The 20,814-nt window shown below is 40.2% G+C and overlaps 1 protein-coding gene across 6 annotated transcripts in view; it reads right to left on the reverse strand.

Moving 5' to 3' along the window:
• The window catches only part of AGL (amylo-alpha-1,6-glucosidase and 4-alpha-glucanotransferase), a 131,394-nt gene that overhangs the window by 54,854 nt on the left and 55,726 nt on the right, over positions 1-20,814 (reverse strand). For all 6 annotated transcript variants that reach the window (XM_089671519.1, XM_089671522.1, XM_089671521.1 and 3 more), the window contains exons 3-6: positions 15,260-15,470; positions 10,345-10,511; positions 7,364-7,567; positions 1,804-1,985 (exon numbers count right to left, since the gene is read on the reverse strand). In XM_089671519.1, the coding sequence (XP_089527645.1) occupies positions 1,804-1,985; positions 7,364-7,567; positions 10,345-10,511; positions 15,260-15,470 (764 nt within the window). The remainder of the gene's footprint in view (positions 1-1,803; positions 1,986-7,363; positions 7,568-10,344; positions 10,512-15,259; positions 15,471-20,814) is intronic.

Raw genomic sequence — 20,814 nt, forward strand, 5'->3', positions numbered from 1 at the left:
TGTAAATAACAGTTAATGTGTAAAACCAGTTTCATGTTGAATAGAATGTGGAAAGGTTAGTAGTTCTCTCAAGTTTTCTTACCCTTTTTGTGCTAGCTGGGGAGATTCACCTTCTCTACTGGTCCTGGTGACCATTGTCCCCAGTACAGAAAGTTATGGGAAATCTAAAATGTTGTCACAGAAAAAGGAATAGGGGGGGAGAGAATCTTCCAATGAGGAAACCTTTTCTAGTGACAGATCTTACATCCTATTCTGTCTCTGAGACAGAAAACCAAAAGAAATCTCCCCAACAATATATAGACTGGTTATATGAGGCATCACAAGCTCTCCTTATACAGGAAAATTGTACATCATTTCAGCTGCCTCTGACATTTTTTCCTTATATGCTTTGTGACAAGTTTACATTAAAGTGAACTGTTTCTCACATATTACTTCGAGGTCATAATTTCGACAAAAGTTTTCCTTTCAGTTCTAGCGCAGGGGAGGGTTAAAACTTCTGACAGTTTATTTCAACATCTGTTTCCCCAAAATGATTGGAACGGTGTTAGAGATTAATCTATTCATTAAATCCGCTAAATATGTGGCTGATTCCATCACAGCTCAATCACAGGTGTTTTACTTTAAAACTGCAGAATGAAGTTGCTGACCATACAGTAGGGACCAATTAGTGTCGCTATATAGGATACAATTCAATATTAAATTAATAATTGAATGCAGTCTAGCATGACGATATAACTACATTTTCTTTTCAATGCTAGTAAATCATTACATTACTATTATCAACATGCAGGATCTTGTATGTGCTGTTTCAGATACAGAATGTCTTATTGCATTCAGATATGCCCACATTCTTGCAGAGTTGCTCAATCTCAATGTTCATCAGCCTAAATTTACAGAAGGCTTGCCTAGATCACACTTCAGTCCTGAGCTGACTCATAGCCATCTTAGTCTGCTGGTCAAATAAATAAGTGGACTCAAAGCTGGTCCTGCCAGCAGTACATTTCCATTCATACAGCAGGCCATGTCAATCACAACACTGTAGTTTATTTCTAACACTCTGGCATCACAAATTTAACTTCAAGATAAAGTTTCATCCAATCCAGAAAATAAATATGTTACATTCTAGGGGAACCAAAGTGAACATATCTGATATCAAAAAAAAGCAAGTAGCCTAGATTTATGAAAACAAATGGATCAGATACAAGTGCAGCTTCCATATATCACCTGTAGCTCCATGTATTGATGTCAATGCATTTATAACTTCATGCAAGACAGGCCTGAAATAAATATAAAGCAGTACTGGCTGTATTTTCCTCCTTTATTTTCATGGTAAGGGATACAAAAATAACATTTTAATTAACATATAGGGGTTGAGTTACTAAAACGTATTAGTGGCTCATCCCACCCTCTCCTCTTCCTTTTTATCTTTTCAAATGTCTCTGATCTTTGAAATTTATTAAATTAATTAGAACTAATGGGAAAACTGGGGATGCTTCTTGCTCTTGATAAGTGTCTCAAAGTCTGGGTGATGGTAGGGGCATTACAGAGGCCTGGAGGCACTTGCCCCGCGATCCAGTCCGCCCCTGGTCACGATCCACTTTTGGATCGTGACCCATTACTTGAGAAACACTGCTCTAGAAATAAACTGTATGCAGCAAGTGTGTTGCACCTTCCATCACTATACTTCATATCCTGAACATGGATGCTCGGTTAACTCTGTTGTTACTGTGTTTAGCCAAAGGATATTAAAACAAGGTCATATCATACTGACATCTATAAAACATGTAACGACAACTAACTCACATTAAGTTGCTGGTCATTTTGGATGAGCGCTGGAAGCCCCCGTGCAGCATATTTTCCAGCTATCACTTTACAGGTAAGGTGCCATAATGCTCTGTCCAATAACCAGGCTGGTTTGAGGTGAGGAGAGTTAACCAGGTTGTACCCACACTCTGGGTGATCATGAATCCATTTGCTATTAGCAGCTGTAAAATATAAATTACATACAATAAAGTAAAATGAATTATACCAGGACACCATTACAATGCAGAATAATAGAACCAAATAAATTAAGAACTTATACTATATTAGAAAAATATTTTGTGTAACAATGTTATAGACCTTGAAAGAATCAAGGTGTGAGTTAATACATGGAAAATTAGGTTAAATGTAGACTAATGTAAAGTAATGCACTTGGGGGCTAAAAATATAAATGCAAGCTACACGCTGGAGGAGAACCTCTGGGGGAATCAAGGATGGAAAAGGATCTGGGAGTCCTGGTAGACAACAGGCTCAGTAATAGCATGCAATGCCAAGCTGCTGCAAGCATGGCCAACAGAATATTAGCTTGCATACAAAAGGTATTTAATCAAGAGATAAAACTATAATTCTACTACTTTACAAAACTCTGGTTTGGCCGCATCTTGAGTATGCCATCCAGTTCTGGTCTCCAGTCCTCAGGAAGGATGTGCTAGAACTGCAGAGAGTTCAGAGAAGGGCAACAAAACTAATAAGGGGCTAGAGGACCTCAGTTATGAGGAATGGCTACACACAGACTTATTTCCCCAGAGAATAGATGCCTAAGTGGAGATAAGATTACAATATATAAATATCTAAAAGAGGATCCTAGCACACGGAGGAAACTGTTTTGTCTCAGGTTGCTCACGAGGACATGCGGCCAATCAGTGAGGTTGGACGAGAAAAGATTTAACCTTAAACTGTGTAGGGGGTTCTTTACCATCAGAACCGTAAAGATGTGGAACTTCCTTCCACAATCAGTGGTGTTAGTGGGAAGTATTGATAAGTTTAAAAAAAAAACCTCTTGGATGGGCATCTTGGTGATTACAGTATATAAGGATATGGGATATCACTGTTGGCAAAAACACACACACACACACACACACACACACACACACAGGTTGAACTGGATGGACAGACATCTTTATTCAACCTTACCAGCTATGTAACTATATTATACATAACAATATAATGCTTATACATGGGTCACATATAATTCTCACTCAAAACATTGTCTAAAGCAAGATTAACAAAATTTTAGCAAAATGTCTTAATGTTACAGAATGAGTCTTGCTGAATGTGACTACTACTAGTAATAGCCTTTCTAAAGTTATGCAATGGGATGTTTATAACAAATATGTGGAGGTATCCCACTGTCATTTTAAGGGCAGGTGTGGAGGGCTGTTTGAAGACTGTGTGAGATCTGCATGCATCAGGCTGTGCTTGTCAGACTTGATCAGAGCTTCCAGGATGATTTGCACTGCACATTGCAAATCTTGCACATAGTTTGCCCCCTGACCTCGAGCAGTTAAAGTTACAGAACTCAGAATATCAGGTTGTGCACAGAATTTTGACAGCAATGGATATTAATTTGTTTTTTAAAGTGGAAATTTACCCATAACAACTTTATAAAAAAGAATGTTCATTAGTGAGAAACATACAGTACATTCTACATTATTACTTATGCTACCAAAATTAGTGTGTGCTGTACATTGCGTCCAGCATTGTTCCTGTTTCTTTCTCCTGGAGGCTGCCATTTTGCTAAAGCCCGGAACCCCTGAGTCTGCAGGCTGTCACCAGAATGGCCTCTAGTGGCACTGATTTATTTGGCACAGTGCTGAAAATTAGAGCGCAACTGAGCACGTGCAGATCATGGAGCAATGTTGTATTACTGGATTTTAAACAGTATAGACACTTATTTTTTATATTTTTCATAGCTATACCTGCAAAAGCGGCCAGTCTGAAGTGATCTAACAGGACTTAATTATCTGACTAAAGTTCACGTTTAACACATACAAGGGACTTTAACAACATTGGTGTATCTTCAAAGGATCACTGTGGTTATCCCTTTCAATATTCTCGCACTGCATCATTACCATCAAAATCAACAAGTCAAAAGCAGAATCTAACAGGCACAAAAACTAAAACATACAATCTGGCATTTTGTTACCCTGTCAGTTAGTAATTAGTAATTCCCACTCTGGAGATAAGCACAGACATCCAAAGCTTCCTGCAGCTAGCTAGAATCCTTTCTATTGTAGCTTTGTTTTTTATCTGTCACTCGTTGTAACCCGTGCAATTTAACCGGGAATGCCCACATTTTTCAAACTTTATTTATTGAACTCAAGCAATTGTACATAAGTAGAAAAGTGCATAAGTTCACAATTACAGTAATCGTATAAAAAAAATCTGAGCATAAATATCTTTCATAAAATAAAAAAGTGGAACAGTGACAGTTTCTCATGAGCTTTTGTTACATAAATAAATTCTAAAATATGTTACCATGAAGAGTGAGGTAGTTATGACTTTAACATAGTTCATCTTTTCAGAAAAAAATGGTGAACTAAAGCCAGCCATAGATGGTTCGACTCTCAGCCGATTCAACAGGGAGTGCCTGAGATTCAAACCATCTATGGGCAGGCTGAGTGTACTCAATTCGATTGTTGTACGACTTGGGTACAACCAACATGTCGGATTTTTCATGTGATTATTATCAGCAGCAATTGAAGCTGGCAATATTCACTGTGCTCTCATGGCAGGGACGGCTTCCCCAACTCTCCCCCCCCCCCCCCGTGTCATGCCCCCTGCTGGGAGAGCACAACAGCTCCACGGAATTGATTCCCCCATCAACACTGACTGTATTGATGGGGAAATCAAGTGATTTTCTTTCCTGCAACCCGTGGCTGCAAGAAAGAAGATTGCATTGTCTATGGTCTGCCTAACACCTTACACTCTCCTCACCCCCCTGGTCCCTGCTGAACTTATCTCTGTGAATGATACAGTTTCACCACCCGTGCAGCCCTGTACAGCGGTCCTGGGGTTTGAAAACCACGCTGATATTTTTCCTTCCCCAGGGATGTCAGGAAGTATCTAAGCAGTTCTGATCTGTTTCGATCAAGCTGACCAGTCAGACCCACTTTGATCCTTTCTAGCATCCTTAGGGAAGGAAGATAAGGAACAGCATGGTTTTCAAACCCCAGGACTGCTGCACGGAACTGTGTGGGCAGTGAAACTATCCACAAGTAAGTGAAACAGGAAGACAAAGGTGAGTGATAAAGGGTGTTAGTTCCCCTTTTCATTTTTTTCTGAAAACGTGAACTATCACTTAAAAATTGGGAAGGCCCCAAACTTAAGAGAGAGTAAAATTACACCACAGGTCCCACGTTTTCTGGAATCTCAGTGAATAGATCCTATTCCCATAGATAACAATGGAGGAGGCTGGACAATTCCATTTACTAACTATGTAACTATGTTTTTGTGAGCTGTAAATAAAGTTTCTGGTATAGTGTGGCCAATATTCTTCATCTAGTGCACCAAACCAACAAACTCACTTGTAGAGAACAGGGGGAAGTACAGTAAGGTGGTGAGCACATTAAAGCGTAACTAAACCCATGACAATAAAATTAGTCTATATATTCAGTAAAGCATGCTTCTTATACTCACTGTCAAACCTAGGGGGTTAATCCTCCGCATTGTGTAAGGCCGTTTTATTCTGGGTTCTTTTTTTTGGGGGGGAGGGTGCATGTGATCAGCACAGAGCCAATCAGTACTGTCCAGATAGAGGGTTAGGGGGTCATGCAGCCTCATAGGAAGGTTAGAGGAGAATGAAAATTCCTCCTGCAAGCTTTAACCAGTGCTTGGCCGAACACTGATAGCAGTCACAAGAATGCTAATTACTATTGTTGAGAAAGGGTATTTAGCAGTTTATATTTACTAAAATAATTGCATTTCCATTTTCTGTGTCCTGTGGAAAACTAGATATAGCTAATGGAGGGTCATGGGTTTAGTAACACTTTACCACTTGCTGCCAGAATTCAGATATAATCTGACAACCCCAAATGAAGTGCATGACATCTGTCTGGGGTTCATTACATAATATGCAGTTGGGGGGTGGCCGTACGTTTCATTTTGGCAATCAAATTGGAAATAAGTATGTTTGTTGCATAATATGCATTTGCATTGATCTACAATTAACCGACCAGACAAACATATGAGTTGAACATGCACTATATTGCCAAAAGTACTGGGACACCCCTCCAAATCGTTGGATTCAGGTGTTTCAATCACCTGCATGGCCACAAGGTGTATAAAATCAAGTACCTAGGCATGCAGACTGCTTCTACAAACATTTGTGAAAGAATGGGTCGCTCTCAGGAGCTCAGTGAATTCAATCGTGGTACCATGAGCAATAAGTCCAGATGAGCAATAAGTCCATCCGTGAAATTTCCTTGTAACTAAATATTCCACAGTCAACTGTTAGTGGTATTATAATAAAGGGGAAGCAACTGGGAACAATAGCAACTCAGCCACGAAGTGGTAGGCCATGTTAAATGACAGAGTGAGGTCAGCGCATGCTGAAGCGCACAGTGCGCAGAAGTCACCAACTGTCTGGCCTTCAGGTTCGCACAACAACAAGGCATAGAGAGCTGCATGGAATGGGTTTCCATGACCGAGCAGCTGCATCCAAGCCTTACATCACCAAGTGTAATGCCAAGAGTCGGATGCAGTGGTGTAAAGCATTCCGCCACTGAACTTTAGAGCAGTGGAGTCATGTTCTCTGGAATGATGAATCACGCGTCTCTGTTTGGCAATCCGATGGACGTGTCTGGGTTTGGCGGTTTCTAGGAAAAGGATACTTGCATGACTGCATTGTGCCAAGTGTAAAGTTTGGTGGAGGGGGGATTATGGCATGGGGTTGTTTTATCAGGGGTTGGGCTTGGCCCCTTAGTTCCAGTGAAGGGAACTCTTAAAGCATCAGCATACCAAGACATTTTGGACAATTTCATGCTCCCAGCTTTGTGGGAACAGTTTGGGAATGGCCCCTTCCTGTTCCAACATGACTGCGCACCAGTGCGCAAAGCAAGGTCCATAAAGACATGGGTGAGCGAGTTTGGGTGGAGGAACTTGACTGTCCTGCACAGAGTTCTGACCTCAACCCAATAAAACACCTTTGGGATGAATTAGAGCAGAGATTGCGAGCCAGGCCTTCTCATCCAACATCAGTGCCTGACCTCACAAATGCGCTTCTGGAAGAATGGTCAAAAAATTCCATAGACACACTCCTAAACCTTGTGGACAGCCTTCCCAGAAGAGTTGAAGCTTTTATAGCTGCAAAGGGTGGGCCAACTCAATATTGAACCCTACGGACGAAGACTGGGAAGGCATTAAAGTTCATGTGCATATAAAGGCATGTGTCCCAATACTTTTGGCAATATAGCGTATACTAGGTAGCAGAGTCTGACATTCAGTCAAAAACAAAACAAACAGTTTTGGCAAGTTTGGTGTGCAGTAAGTGGAAACAAGTGCCAACATTTTTACATATGACTGTATATACATGAGTCCCCACCTGTATGGTTATATACAACATCTGTGATGCACAACATATCCCACTCTGTCCTCATCTTGTGCACCAATTTCCCAACATCGTTCCATGTATATTTCTTCCCTGACCTGGAGAAATCAGGATTCAGCTCCAATTGGTTAGCCAAAGAATAACAAGATCGAGATTTACCCAGAGTCTGGAGGGGGGTAAAGTGCACCATGTTGTAACCTAAAATGTATAAAACTCAATATATTAAAATTATAAAGAAAATATTTAAGCTTTTCTTTTAAGGCAAAAAAAGTAAAAAATTAAGGTAAAAAAATACATATTTTCTTACTTGACCAATAATAAATTCAAAACATGTTTACAGCAAATAGATAAATGCATTTTATTCTGTGATCTGTACCATTTATAAAAACACTAACATTCTGTGTTTGATAGAAAACATGATAAAGTTATTTACTAATAGAGTAAAATCACTTCTCTTCATTTTGGTTACGTTTTTAATGCAATGCTACAAATACAAACAAAACCTTCATGAAAGCAACAACGATAATAACAAAACACTGTCCTATATTATTCAATTAAAAATTCAAAAAATGATTTCAGAATCTTCAAAAATGCTTTATAAGTCAATGTCAGAAGCACAATAACAATAGAACTTAGGTAAGCCATAGAATATGCGACTTTCTTTCCTGGGTTGAAGGAAATAAAATTGCACAATTGTCCCTTCAACACAGTCAGTGTTAATGGGGGAATCCCTCCAGTGGAGCTATTGTGTTCTGCCAGTGGGGGAAAGGGGGGAGGGAATGTTCCCTGCTGGGAGAACATGATTACTGTTAGCAGCTATAGCCGCGGGTAGTAATCACATGCTAAAAATCCGACAGGCTAGTTGCACCAATGGATCGATGGATCAATTTGAGTGCAATCAGCCTTTCCATAGATTGATTAATCTTGGCTGATCGCTCCTGAACCATCAGAGATTTGATCCATCTATGGCTAGCTTAAGGAAAGTTTGTCACCATCGCAACAAGTTGGGCTATTTCTTAAAGTGAAAATGAGCCTTTCTGGTTGTCAGAAGCCTGCATAGTCCTACATAGCCAGACCAGACAAACCAAGTTGTGGAGTTACTGGTGTTTATGGCCACCCTAAAGGTTTTCAGTTATCTCTTAGATTAGGCATAAAAGGTAATTAATACAGTGCTGTGGAAGGCAGGCACAGCATATGGTGACTAGGTCTGGATCTTTCCAGGAAAAAACAAAACACAAAACATTACTATACTATTCACGTAGTGAACAATGACCTCAATGCACAAGCTTAGATGCCAATGTGTGAAGCTGTCAATAGGTTTACCGAATTTTGGCCAGTCCCTTACGAACAAGATGAAATTTGAGCCCTGTGTGGCCCTGATGGCAATTCCCACCTGACATCCTTCAATCTGAAAATTGAAGCAGCCTGGCAGCAAATTGGAGGCCCAACAGCAGCTGCAGTCAATCAGCTGCAGATTTTGCTAAGGTATTCTGACAGCCACAGGCACGGACTGTCAAAATACAATAGCCTGCAGGGAGATTCGTCCATCCACAATTTTTTATAAGGCCAGTGTAAATTGATTGTAAAAGGTAAAAAAAATGTGTATATATATATATATATATATATATTTTTTTTTTTTTTTTTTTAATTATTATTATTTATTTATTTTAAATAAACAAATTTGTCAAAGCAGAATTCAAGGAATTCAGCTGCTTTGTCAAAACTGGAGGTATACCATTAGGTTTAAAGAGGTGCCTGCTGCCTCATAGACTTACAGTATATCTATTATTCACATCTGACAGGTTTATTGTGCTCCAGGAAGATAACTTCTGAAACTCCACTGCTGCTTACTATGGGTCTCAGTTTCTTCAAGAGCAGAGTCACTGGAACTGCTATGCCTGCCCCTCCTCTCCTTCTGCCCATCCACAGAAGCATTTGTATTATGTGAATTAATACAAAATACAAAGGCTTCTGGGCTTAGGCAGCAGAATGGAGGGGCAGGCATAGCTGCTCTGTGTGCTTCTCTTCTCTCTCACAGCCTCAAGTGTCCCTCTGGAAGTGCAATAAATCTATCACATATAAGTAACAGAGATAAGTTCTGAAGGTGACATGAACCTAATTGGATATAACTCAAAGTGCATTGTGCATTTTTTGCAAAGCTGCTGAATTCCTGGAATTTAGCTTTACACTTACCTGCTCTATGCAATTGTGTTGCAGAGTGGCCCCAAACCTCCTCTTTAGGGGTCCACCCGCTGGCATTCTTGGTTCCTATTCTTCTCCATATGCCACCATAGGAAGCCACTTCCTAAGTGGACACACATCCAGGCTTGCTCCCAAGCAGGACTTTGTGCCTCCATAGACACACGCAGTATGACCAAATGGCTCCACTGCTGCCTCTCTGTCCTGTGAATGCAGGGAGAGCTGCTACAGGCGGGCATAACACGGGATCGAGTACGGACTTAAGTAAGTATGGGGAGGGGTTGTGATACAAATACTTGGACATTTTTTACCCTGATGCAAGAAAAAAGGTTAAACAATGTCATGCCTTTACAACCACTTTAAGCCTTTTAATACTATTTTACAGGGTATACTGTGTTTATCCTTACCAGATGTGCTGTATGTCCTCTAATTTTGTGTTATTTCATGAGCACATGAAGTGCACTGCAACCAGCACCTCCATTTTGTCATTCCATCTTAAAATGCATTGCAATTCATGTAATTTCATGTGGTTTGAAGCACAGCTATTAAAAACTAGCCTTGAGGGGAGCATCAAACACACAGAGTGGCAGCGAAGTCCTATAGGCCTGTAGGTTCACTGTACTGTCACAATATCCCTTGCTGCCCCTGCCCCAATGCCACTTATGACTGACAAACCAGTAAAAAGAATAATAGAGCCATTGTCTTCAAAGCAGAAACAGCCTATATGACACTGAAAAAAGAAGACAATGACTTATTGATCAGCATAACTGTAATACCTGACTCCTTGGCTACTTTCAGCCTATCCTCCCACTCATCAAATGGCCCCAGGCATTTTGCAAGAAAGGTCTGAAGTGTGATACAATCCAAAGGGAGGACGCGGCTATCAGCTCCAATTCTCAAAACTGGATCCACTACAATGTAACCTTCCCCACTCTTCTGTCCACTGCAAAAGAGAATGACAACAAGACACATTATAATATATAGTAATTCAATGGCTTCTACAGTCTAGATTTCAAAGATATTGTCATGATTTTTAAAAATGTTTTAAACACCTGCTTGTGGCTAAGGTGTGACATATTGAAGAAAAGGTGCCCATAGCAGCAAAACAGTTACATTTTCCCAATATTGCTTAGTAAAGTAAAAGTCAAAATATGGTTGGTAAGGACAACAGCTTTACCCTGCTTTCTATAAATACATCAAAATGCAATCCAGATCACAGAGGGATTGATCTACAACAACCACAGTAAAAGAAAACTGGAACAGAAGATTAGTTACCCATAGAAACAGATTGCACTCAAGTTTTAATGGAGAAGAAACCTGCTTTGTTACTATTTTTCTTCCAGTTTTCCTCAAGGTTTTGTAAATCAGTCCCCTCACTTAGCCTTAGCAGAAAAGGGTATGTCCATGGCATATAGAATTTTCACCACCTATAATGCAGATGCTATGAACAGAGTGAATTAAGGTAAAAGAAGGCAAGCAAACTGATACGCACTCAGCCAGTCTTGTGATCTGGGTTTCCCTGCCAGTCAGTATTGCTAGGTCCTGGACCTCTATTCAGACTACACTGCAGTTATTTACGTCAGCCTGTCCAAGGACATACACCAACCTTTGGCCAAACATGAAGCATAAAGAAGTCATGCCAGTACCCTACCCTTCTGTAAACCTGGGCAAATCAATAGAGACCTGACTGGCTCAGAGAACATGCAATATCCTCTGCAGGACTGATTCTGACTGTACAAATGAACACAGAAAACTAATATGAACTCCGGAATAGTTACTTGTATTAGTTTCATATAAAACATGTTCAATGACTTTCTAATAAATAGAAAACATTATTAACTTGTGTTATGTATAACTAGAACTACAATCATATATCTTTAAAAATGACAGTTCTTATAAAACATTTCTCACAGCACTTCAATCAATGACAGCCCACAGAACAAGCACTAATGCCTAGTACACACGATGAGAAAATCAGCCGAAAATAACCACTTTCAGAGCAATCATTCAATAATCGAATTGTTAGTACACAAATTTTGACATCCAATCATGACAGTTCAGACTAAAGTTTCCAAAGGAACATGAGTGAATTTTTTTCTCATTTGATAAGAAAACAAATTATTTTAAAGTGATTAGTATAGTATTCATACGAAAATAGTCGAGGGACCAAGACCGTGCATGATCAGAAACAAAAGAATGAACCGAAGGAAGAAAATTAAAACTAAGTTATCGTGAAATATGAAAAATGTTCTGTAAAATGATAAATCACAATTTGCCTTTATAATAAATATTGAACCCTGTTGTTACCATGTTGCTAGCTCTGTGGATCGTGGATAGCTCTAGGTGTGGCTAGAAGAGGAGTCACACGTACACTGCATGACTTCCGATTATATGCTAGAATGTACACGTGAAGTTCAAGTCAAACCGGGACTTTTCATTTTACAGGTATAAAACAGAATGCTAGTGTGGCGGTAATACACACAATAGTAAGTGAAAAGTGTGTCCTATTACTGATAGGTGGTGCACATGTCGCGGGCCAGTCCAGAAAATGTTAATCAAGATGGCAGGAAACAGTGTCAGTGTGTGCATGGAGCAGCGAGTGGTGATGAAGTAAAACCCGCGGATATCTACAGAAGACGTCCAGCACAGTACAGTGATGAGACGCTCAGCCGCACTAAGACATGTGAATGGTGTAAACATTTCAAAGATGGCCGTACATCCGTCAGTGACCTTCCCGGCTGCAGTGGTTTGCAGCCCACAGCAGTCATTCCTGTGAACATTCAGTGCATGAAACGCCTGATCCTGGATAATCGACGCATAACCTGTTATGAAATTGCACAAGAGACAAATCTTTCTGTGGGAACAGTGAACACAATCATGATGAAGTGAAGCAGGCTGTCCTAGGATGGTTCAGACGTACTGACAAATGTTTCTATGCCAAAGCTTTCAAAGCATTAGTTAAATGCTGGGATAGGTGTATAAATGTAGCAGGGGAATATGTTGAAAAATAAATTCAGTTTCCACTCCTTGAAATTTGTTCTTTAATGATATAAACTATAAAGTACTGTCTTGACTTGAACACCCCTTGTAGTTACGTGGGAAGCTGTATTCTGTCACACAAGAGAATTTGTATCTTAAGTAAGCTATTTGTTTTCGATATGAGACTAGCAAGCAAAAAAAAAACAATATTTCATCCGATTTTTACATCATTTATACTAGGCTTCAGCAAGCTCAACCGTCATTTGATACTTGCTATTTTACTATCACTTGATATTGCTATTTTAAAAAGGCAATGTACAGAAAAATATAGTGAATAAATGTATATCCAGTCAATGAGATATGCCTGCTTAACATATGTCATTTACGAGAATCTATTATAAAGCAAAAAAAACTGTGTGAGAAGTCCTATACTAGTCCTAGCCTAGGAGTCATTTAATGGTAGGTTACATCTAATGCCTCTGGCACAAATGTTTTGCTGCTTCATGGGTTGGCTGTACCAAGGAGCTGGCTGTTTACACCTTTGGACCTGAAAATAGTATAAATTGTAACTAAAACGTGGCCAGGAAGTCCTCTGGGCTGCATGAGAGCTAAGGAAGGAGTGCTGGTAGTATTTTGCAGGAGGGACTCTGCTTCTGTGTCAGGCCTAGGAGCTGTAGTACCCAGAGCCAAAGATGACAATTCTCTGAAATGATCCTCGCATTGGTAGGGGTATCAGGAAGTAAAAGCTTACTGGCTGTCAGGGAATGGGAAGATCGCTGCGGCGATCGAATCCGCACATGCGTAGAGTCCTGACAAAACGTACAGGCAGGCGGGCACTAGGACCCAGGCGCGCCTGTCACCAATGACGGCCCTGGGCAAGCACTAGGACCCAGGAGCGCCTGTCAGGAGTCGGGCGGGCTATTTAAACCCAGCTCTTGCAATGCTCAAGTGCCGTATGGTCTTTCCTGTGTTCCTGTGAGTTTACTTTGCTGCTGACCCTGCCTGATCCTGATCTGCTGACTTCTCCTGCTCTGACCCCTGGCTTGCCTGACCATTCTCCTGCCTGCTCCTGCACTTTTGATCTCCTGTTGCCAAACCCGGACCGTGACCTGTTTATTCTTCTGCCTGCTGTTCTGTACCAACCTACTCCGCTGTTACCGACTCGGCCTGTCTGACCTCGCTTACTCTACCTCCTCACATCAGACTCTCACCTGCTGCGTACCACCGACAGGTGCCTCTACCACAGCTGGTTGCACCCAGGGGTCGCGACCTGGTCTCGGCTTGCTCCAAGTCCATCCCCACCATCAGGGGTTCTGGTGAACAAGCAGGTCGGAACTTAGATTCCACGCCCTGGGGAATTCTGGTCTGTGGAACGCTAGAGGCTGCCACCGGCTGGTCCCTAACACTGGCGGTGTCATGCTACAGATAATATATATGTATATATATATACACCTGTGTGTACTTTATGTTAAGTGTTTGGGGTAGCTGGAGAGTTATAACTGCCTTTTAAAATATTATATGATACAAACTGTGTACGCTGCAAAGTACTGTGTAAGATCTCAGTGGTAATACAGGAAGTTATTACATCAATACTTTATATATTAAAGAACTCCCATTATGAGACATCCCTATGACTCAGATCCCCATGTCACTTCCCCCACTTCCCCCAAAACAAAGAATGTGACTTTGCTTTAGTGGCTATCGGAGGCAAACAACCGGATACTCAGACCATGTGAGTCCCCCAAAGCTAAAGGAAGTGGAGGATTTAACTTCCACTGCATGTAGTTCAACATGAAATACCACTTTAAGGTGGACTGATTCTCTAAGGTTTGTTCCATTTAATTCACAAAAACACAAGCTGACAATAGCTCATGTCAGATACTACACTTAGCTGTCTCAGACAAGTGTAGTACCTGGCCTATGCTGTTGTCAGCTTGTGTTTTCCTGAATGAAATACTTTTTCTCCAGCTGCAATCATTCATAACAGAAGTAGACAGTTTCCACTCTCTCCGTTCTCCCCTGAATTGCAGGCAAAAGGTCCAGAATCTGTGTAAACTAAACAGGAGAGGTGAAGAGACCCTGCAAAATAGAGAGTGGGTGGGGCTCAGTGTTGGTTGTAACTCCCCCCTTCCCCTGTGGAAACAGCTATATGTTTTGGCTTTAGGGTGTGCAGTTGCAACCAGCTATGACAGAAAAGACACATTTATTCTATTGACTTCCACTGCTTGGATTTTAATCAGGATACGTTCTATGTGCACAAGATCCCCTGAGGGATTTAAAAAGCTTCTTCTGGTGATATGTCTTCCTTAAATGCTGAACACTGGAAATTGGAAATATCATAGACTCAATCCTGAAATTAAACATTTTGGATGAAGTTCCACTTTAGCTCCCTGGGAACTTTCAAAAGTATGAGATTGTATATGGAACAAAAGTAATTCCAGCACTCAGAGAGTGTTTGGCAAAAACTATTCAGCAAACAGTCATCTGCATGGCAACTCCAAAAAAGGAATCAGAGATGATAAGATATGAAATGAATAAAAGGTGTGACCAACAAAGATCTGTGTGGCTGATTAAACTATAATATTACATTTTAAACAAGTGACTTTTATAAGACTTCTCATATTTTAGACCTAAATAAAAACATAATGAGGCAATTTCAAAGAGGGAAGGGAATATTTAACATTATTTACAGATTAACTTTCTGTTACTTACTCGTGATCAAAGCGATACTGAAATGAGCCAGCAATCTGCAGATCTAGTTTGCAGTACTTGTCTGAATCCTCTTCTCGGCCATGTGGGTTGTGCCATTGTAAAGGATGGAAAGCCTGGCGGTCATAGGTGCCACCGGGTGGTGGATAATTGGTATATACAATGACATTCTTCCCTTGCAGAGTTGGACCCAATCTAAATTGTAGCTCGAAGCCTGGAATAAGAAAAGATGGTAAAGCTTACTGACCTTATCAAAGCAAAGCTAACTTGGACTGAATCATAAATATATAGAACAATATTGTAACAGTTGGCCTTTCATTTCATTCTGAACAATATGAGGTCCAGTTATAAAAATATTGTTGGACGGATGTGAGAAGCATTCACCCATCCTTGACAAAGAGTGACCATATTTTACTTAATGTGTTACTAAACCCACAACAGTAAAATCGATTTGTATTTTCAGTAAAGCGTGCTTGTTATACTCACTGTGGAACCTATTGGGTTAATCCTCTGCATTGTGTAACAAAGATGTTTGATCCTGACTTCTCTGATCCCCCCGTTCTTACAGTGTCTCCCTCTTATCTCCTGAAAAGACATATCGTGTGGAGACACTGCATATGCTCAGTTTGGTGTGTATTTCTGAAGAGGTTTTTGGGGTTTTTTATTTCTTGGGAGAGTGCATGTGATCAACACAGGGCCAATCAGCACTGCCCAGACAGAGGTTCTACATCTTCCTAGAGAAAACTTCTGCTACAAGTTTTAACCCGTGCTCTGCTGAACACTGATAGAAGTCAAAAGACTGCTCTAACTGCTGATGAGAAAAGTTATTTAGCAGTTTATATTTACTAAAATAATTGCATTTCCATGTTGTGTGTACTGTGAGAGACCAAACAGAGTGAATGCAGGGTCCTGGGTTTTGTAACACTTTAATATACTGATTTCCTATGATCATCAAGCTCCATCTAGCAGCCATAATGCAGTGTTTTTTCTTAAAAGCTTCCATCAGAAAAAAATGCAACACTATCACTACTAGATGTAGCTGATGACCATAGGAAATAACTGAATTAAGTAACATATGGTCGTTATTTGTCAAGAATGGGTGAAGGCTTATCACATTCCACCAACAAGCTTTTTATAAATAGACCTCAGTCAGAGAATTCTGTGAAGTCATTGGGACTTAACCAGATAAAACCCTTACAATATGCTGAAATAAATATAGACATTGCTAGATTCCTGATAAAACGTCAAAAAAAAAGTCAAAAATACATAAATTCAAATTTGTGCAGAGTATAAAACAAAAAAATGAGAAATAAAGTAAAAATCAGAGTGTATGTGAAGACGCCGCTGGTGAAACGTACGTAGAAGCGCTGGGACCGTCACTTCCAGGTCATGTATGTCGTCACGTTTAGCCCACGGAACAGAGGCTTGGAACGCACACCAGCCAACGGAGGTGGTGCAGTGACTAACATCCATTATAGGTTGTATACACTGGTGCCTGTAACATAGGCACCTTGTAATGTGAGTGCATTTTTTTACTTTTTTATGTGAAATATCTTAAATAAATACTGCTTTTAATGGATGTTGCCTGATTCATTACACAGTATATAACAAAAGATGATCGTTTGAAGAAGCATATGACATCCACTCCTTGACCTAAAGCACCCTTGCGAGATCATATGTTGTTTGACCTACCTGTAAAAAGGGGTCAAACCCCTCTGGTGAGTGCACATTTTTTTTGGACACAAGTGGTGAAGATTTGGGGAGATTGGGTTGATCCCACATCCACTGAAGGACTTACTTCATTGTGTGGTGTTGAGTTATACACTCTGGAGGACTTATACTTTTATTCTAGTTCTCATTTTTTGTTTTCTACTCTGCACAAGTTTTTTTCCCAATGACTCCCGCTGCTGTGAGAGCCAATGAGGAGAGACCCCAAAGGAGCCACTGCTCTCATGTACATTGCTGGATCAAGACAGGTGTTCAGGTAAGTATTAGGTGGGGCTAGGGAGGATCTGCACCTAGAAAGATAAAAACCTTGAGCCTTTAGAACCACTGTAAAGCTGAACGCCAGGCAGAAATAAAAATACCAATGAATACAGTTATACAACTATTATAAAATAATTGCCTGGAATTACCTAGAACTCAAACTAAGATAAGCTAAGTGGAGTTTCTGACCCTAAACAGCTGCAGTGTTTCCTAAATAGCTATTGCACTTTAGTGATTGGTTTTCAGAAAGATGGAAATGTTTTACGCAAACCTCACCTGATGAGTCTCCCAAATAATAAAAAAATGAATGAACATATCTGTAAAAAAGTGTACATTTTCTCTTATCCTGAAAGCACAACTGGACAGCAAATGACTTTCATGTTATTGTAAGATAAGTAGATGACACTGAAAGGTCACCTCCAGGCCCCATTCCAGCCTGCTCACTGCACTGTCCGCTAATATTAGCTTGTCCTGCAAGGATATATGCCATGGGTGTCCTGTTTCTGAGGGCGATGACACCAGGAATATTTGTCTTAAATTAACTTGGCCTTTCACCATTCAGGAGATGTCGGCAACGTAAAAAGCCTTACATAAGGTCAGGCAGACCCCATGCTTCATATATTCCTTTAGTCTTACACACAAGAGACATCTACATCACACAACAATGTAATATTGTAAGACATCTGCCACTTAGACGCTTAGTAATATAAATAAGTCACAGTAAAATCAATCAAACAATTTATGACCCCCAAAAATGTTTTAAAACTAAATAAAATATAGGAATTTGTAGCACTGCTTAGAAGGTACAGAAAACAGAGATAGTTTTACATTCTTTGGGATTTTCGCCCTAAATTTGTACACCTGTAAAAATACTTGATGAGGTATTGGAAGAATGAAGAAGGATTTGAATCACTGGTACCATTCAGTAAGGCACTGGCAAGCTATGTTCATTAAATGTAGTCCTCACTAGACTCAGGAAAATGGACAAAATACAGAATCTTGGCTGCTAAGGTGCCACAAATACCTACAAGCTGGCACAGTATGCTGAATGTAAGGTGCTTACAAACAATCAATGGTGGCCAGTGGTGCATGCACGATTCAGATGCAGAACAAGCATTCTAATGAATGAAGTTCCCATCAGGCAAACTGGCACATTAGGGCCTACAGAGAGGGTAGGAGGGAGCTATGCAACCGCCAGTTTGTCCCAGAAGACAATAGCGATCATTTGGGAAAACACATTCTAGACATCCTTTCTCAAGCAGGGTTCCTTCATAGATTGCTTGGAGTTCCTTAGGCAATTAGCAATTTCTGCCTCTTAGATAAGTAACGCCTGACATCAATGATCTTTTTTACCTATCTGTAAGGGGGGATTTTCTCACTTCCCACAAAAATAAGAAGCATTATCTCTTTGACCATGACACTAATGTACAGTGAGCTGTAATTATAGTCATTAGTAAGGCTATTTTCACACTGAGGAGTTTTGAAGCACCTGAAAAGCTAAAAAAAAATGCTTTTTGGTGCAGTTTTTAAGTGACGTGTCCTTTAAAAAATGCTCAGAAAGTGTGGCAAAGGCGTGGTAAAAACACCTATGCATTTTTGCTGTGTTTTTGTGGCAGATCAGTGTAAAAGTAGCCTTATATTGAAGGATTCTCTAAGTTAAAAAGGTTGAAAAATAAATATTGTCCTAGACATAAATTTTTCCCCCAGGCAGGTTTGGCCAAAGTACATTGAGGAAGGCCTACAGGCATACAAGCATTTCTTGTTTTGGTAGTTTACCAACATTGTTGCTTTTTTGTACAGTAGTACTTTTTAAAACTGAGAAAAGCTGAGGAGGGAAGATTGCCACCACTTGCCCTAATGCAGGACACATAATAAATGATTAAATGCAAACTTATCTGGCGTTTTAGGCTACTTCCACAGTGATTTAGGCCAGTGAGAATTACAGTGGCAGGAATCTGTTGATTTCTGCAGTTGCTGTGAGAGGCTAGGTGGAGACGCCAGCCCTGTCCACTATTATGACTGGTCACCGGCAGCTGCAGCTATGTATGAACAGACAGCAATTACCTGCGGTGATTGCTGCTGGATGCAAAGTGTGTCCAGCAGAGATCACCACAATGAATTGCTAGCTACGCAGAGAGACGTGAATAACTGCAGCCTCTAGTGACCTGTCATTATAGTGAAAGTTGTCAGCAGCCACACATAGCAGCTCACAGCAGCTGCAGGAATCAGGAACTGGTGGGAATGTAGCCTTGCAGTGGTGACCAGATGCAATTGCCACCTCTCACCTATCACCTCTAGACACCAAAAAGTTACTCCACACTCCACACTGCTGCCTGCAATTTACATCCCATTCACAAAATGCAGTCTGAGGTGTGAAACCTGCAGCATGTCATTCAGTTCTTTCTGCTTAAAGGATAGGTTCACCTTTCATAGCATGTTACATGTTGCACCCATATTCAGGATGTAACATGTTATGAACATCAACACAATGCAATGTGATAAAAAAAAAAAACATCTGTCAACCTACAATAATTCAAGTGTATATAGCGTGCATCAACTCATGCTAAATGTAATGGAAGTGGTGTGAATCCAAACTCAATATTTGGTCACTGAAACTGTCTTATTGTACTGTCTCATGTATTGTCTCCCATTGTAATGTACAGCGCTGAGCAAACTTTTGGCGCTATATAAATACTGTATAATAATAATAAAACACACTGTACTAAAACACACTTACTCAGGTAGGTTTTGAGCGGCACGTTGACAAAGTGACGGGCTACAAACAACAGAACCATTTGCCTTTACATTTACAAAGATATTGCAAATTGTAGACCACCAAGACAAGCTTTTCTACCGTGTACTGAAATGATATTAACAAAGAACATTTTACAAATACTATACAATAGTAACACAGGGGTCCTAGAAAGATTCCCCCCAAGGAACACTATCTGCATTGAGTTTGTTTGGTCCCCTTGCCTTTTTGTGGGTTCCCTGCCATAACCCAAAAGCCTTCTGTCTGGTTGTGTGATATCTAATCCGATGGTCTCTTGAATGCACCTGTGTGAGTGTGTGGGACTAAAGTGAATACTTCACTAGTGTATCAATCATGTAACAATAAGGGCATATACTGTACTGTACATACAAGATAAATCTTTGCATGTAACTATAGTAATTCAACCCCAATTCCAAAAGAGTTAGGATGTTGTGTAAAATCTACATAAAAACAGAATGTAATGATTTGCAAATCTTAAAAACCCATATTTTATTCACAATAGAAAATCAAAAACATACCAAATGTTTAAACTGAGAAAGTGTACCATTTTAAGAAAAAAAAAGTTGGAAATTGATGGCATCAGCATTTCTCAGAAAAGTTGGGACAGGGCAACAAAAATTTGGCAATGTGCAACCCCAATTCCAAAAAGGTTGGGATAGGAGCAGGATGCTTACCATGGTGTAGCATCCCCTCGGTAAAAGTCTGGGAACTGAAGAGACCAATTGCTGGAGTTTTGGGAGATGAATGTTGTCCCATTCTTGCCTGAGCATATGCTGCTCTAAAACATGGATATATCTTT

The sequence above is a fragment of the Staurois parvus genome, unplaced genomic scaffold (assembly GCF_062004578.1).
Source record: "Staurois parvus isolate SC_StPar_1 unplaced genomic scaffold, SC_StPar_1.0 ptg000106l, whole genome shotgun sequence".
NCBI classification, from domain to species: Eukaryota; Metazoa; Chordata; class Amphibia; order Anura; family Ranidae; genus Staurois; species Staurois parvus.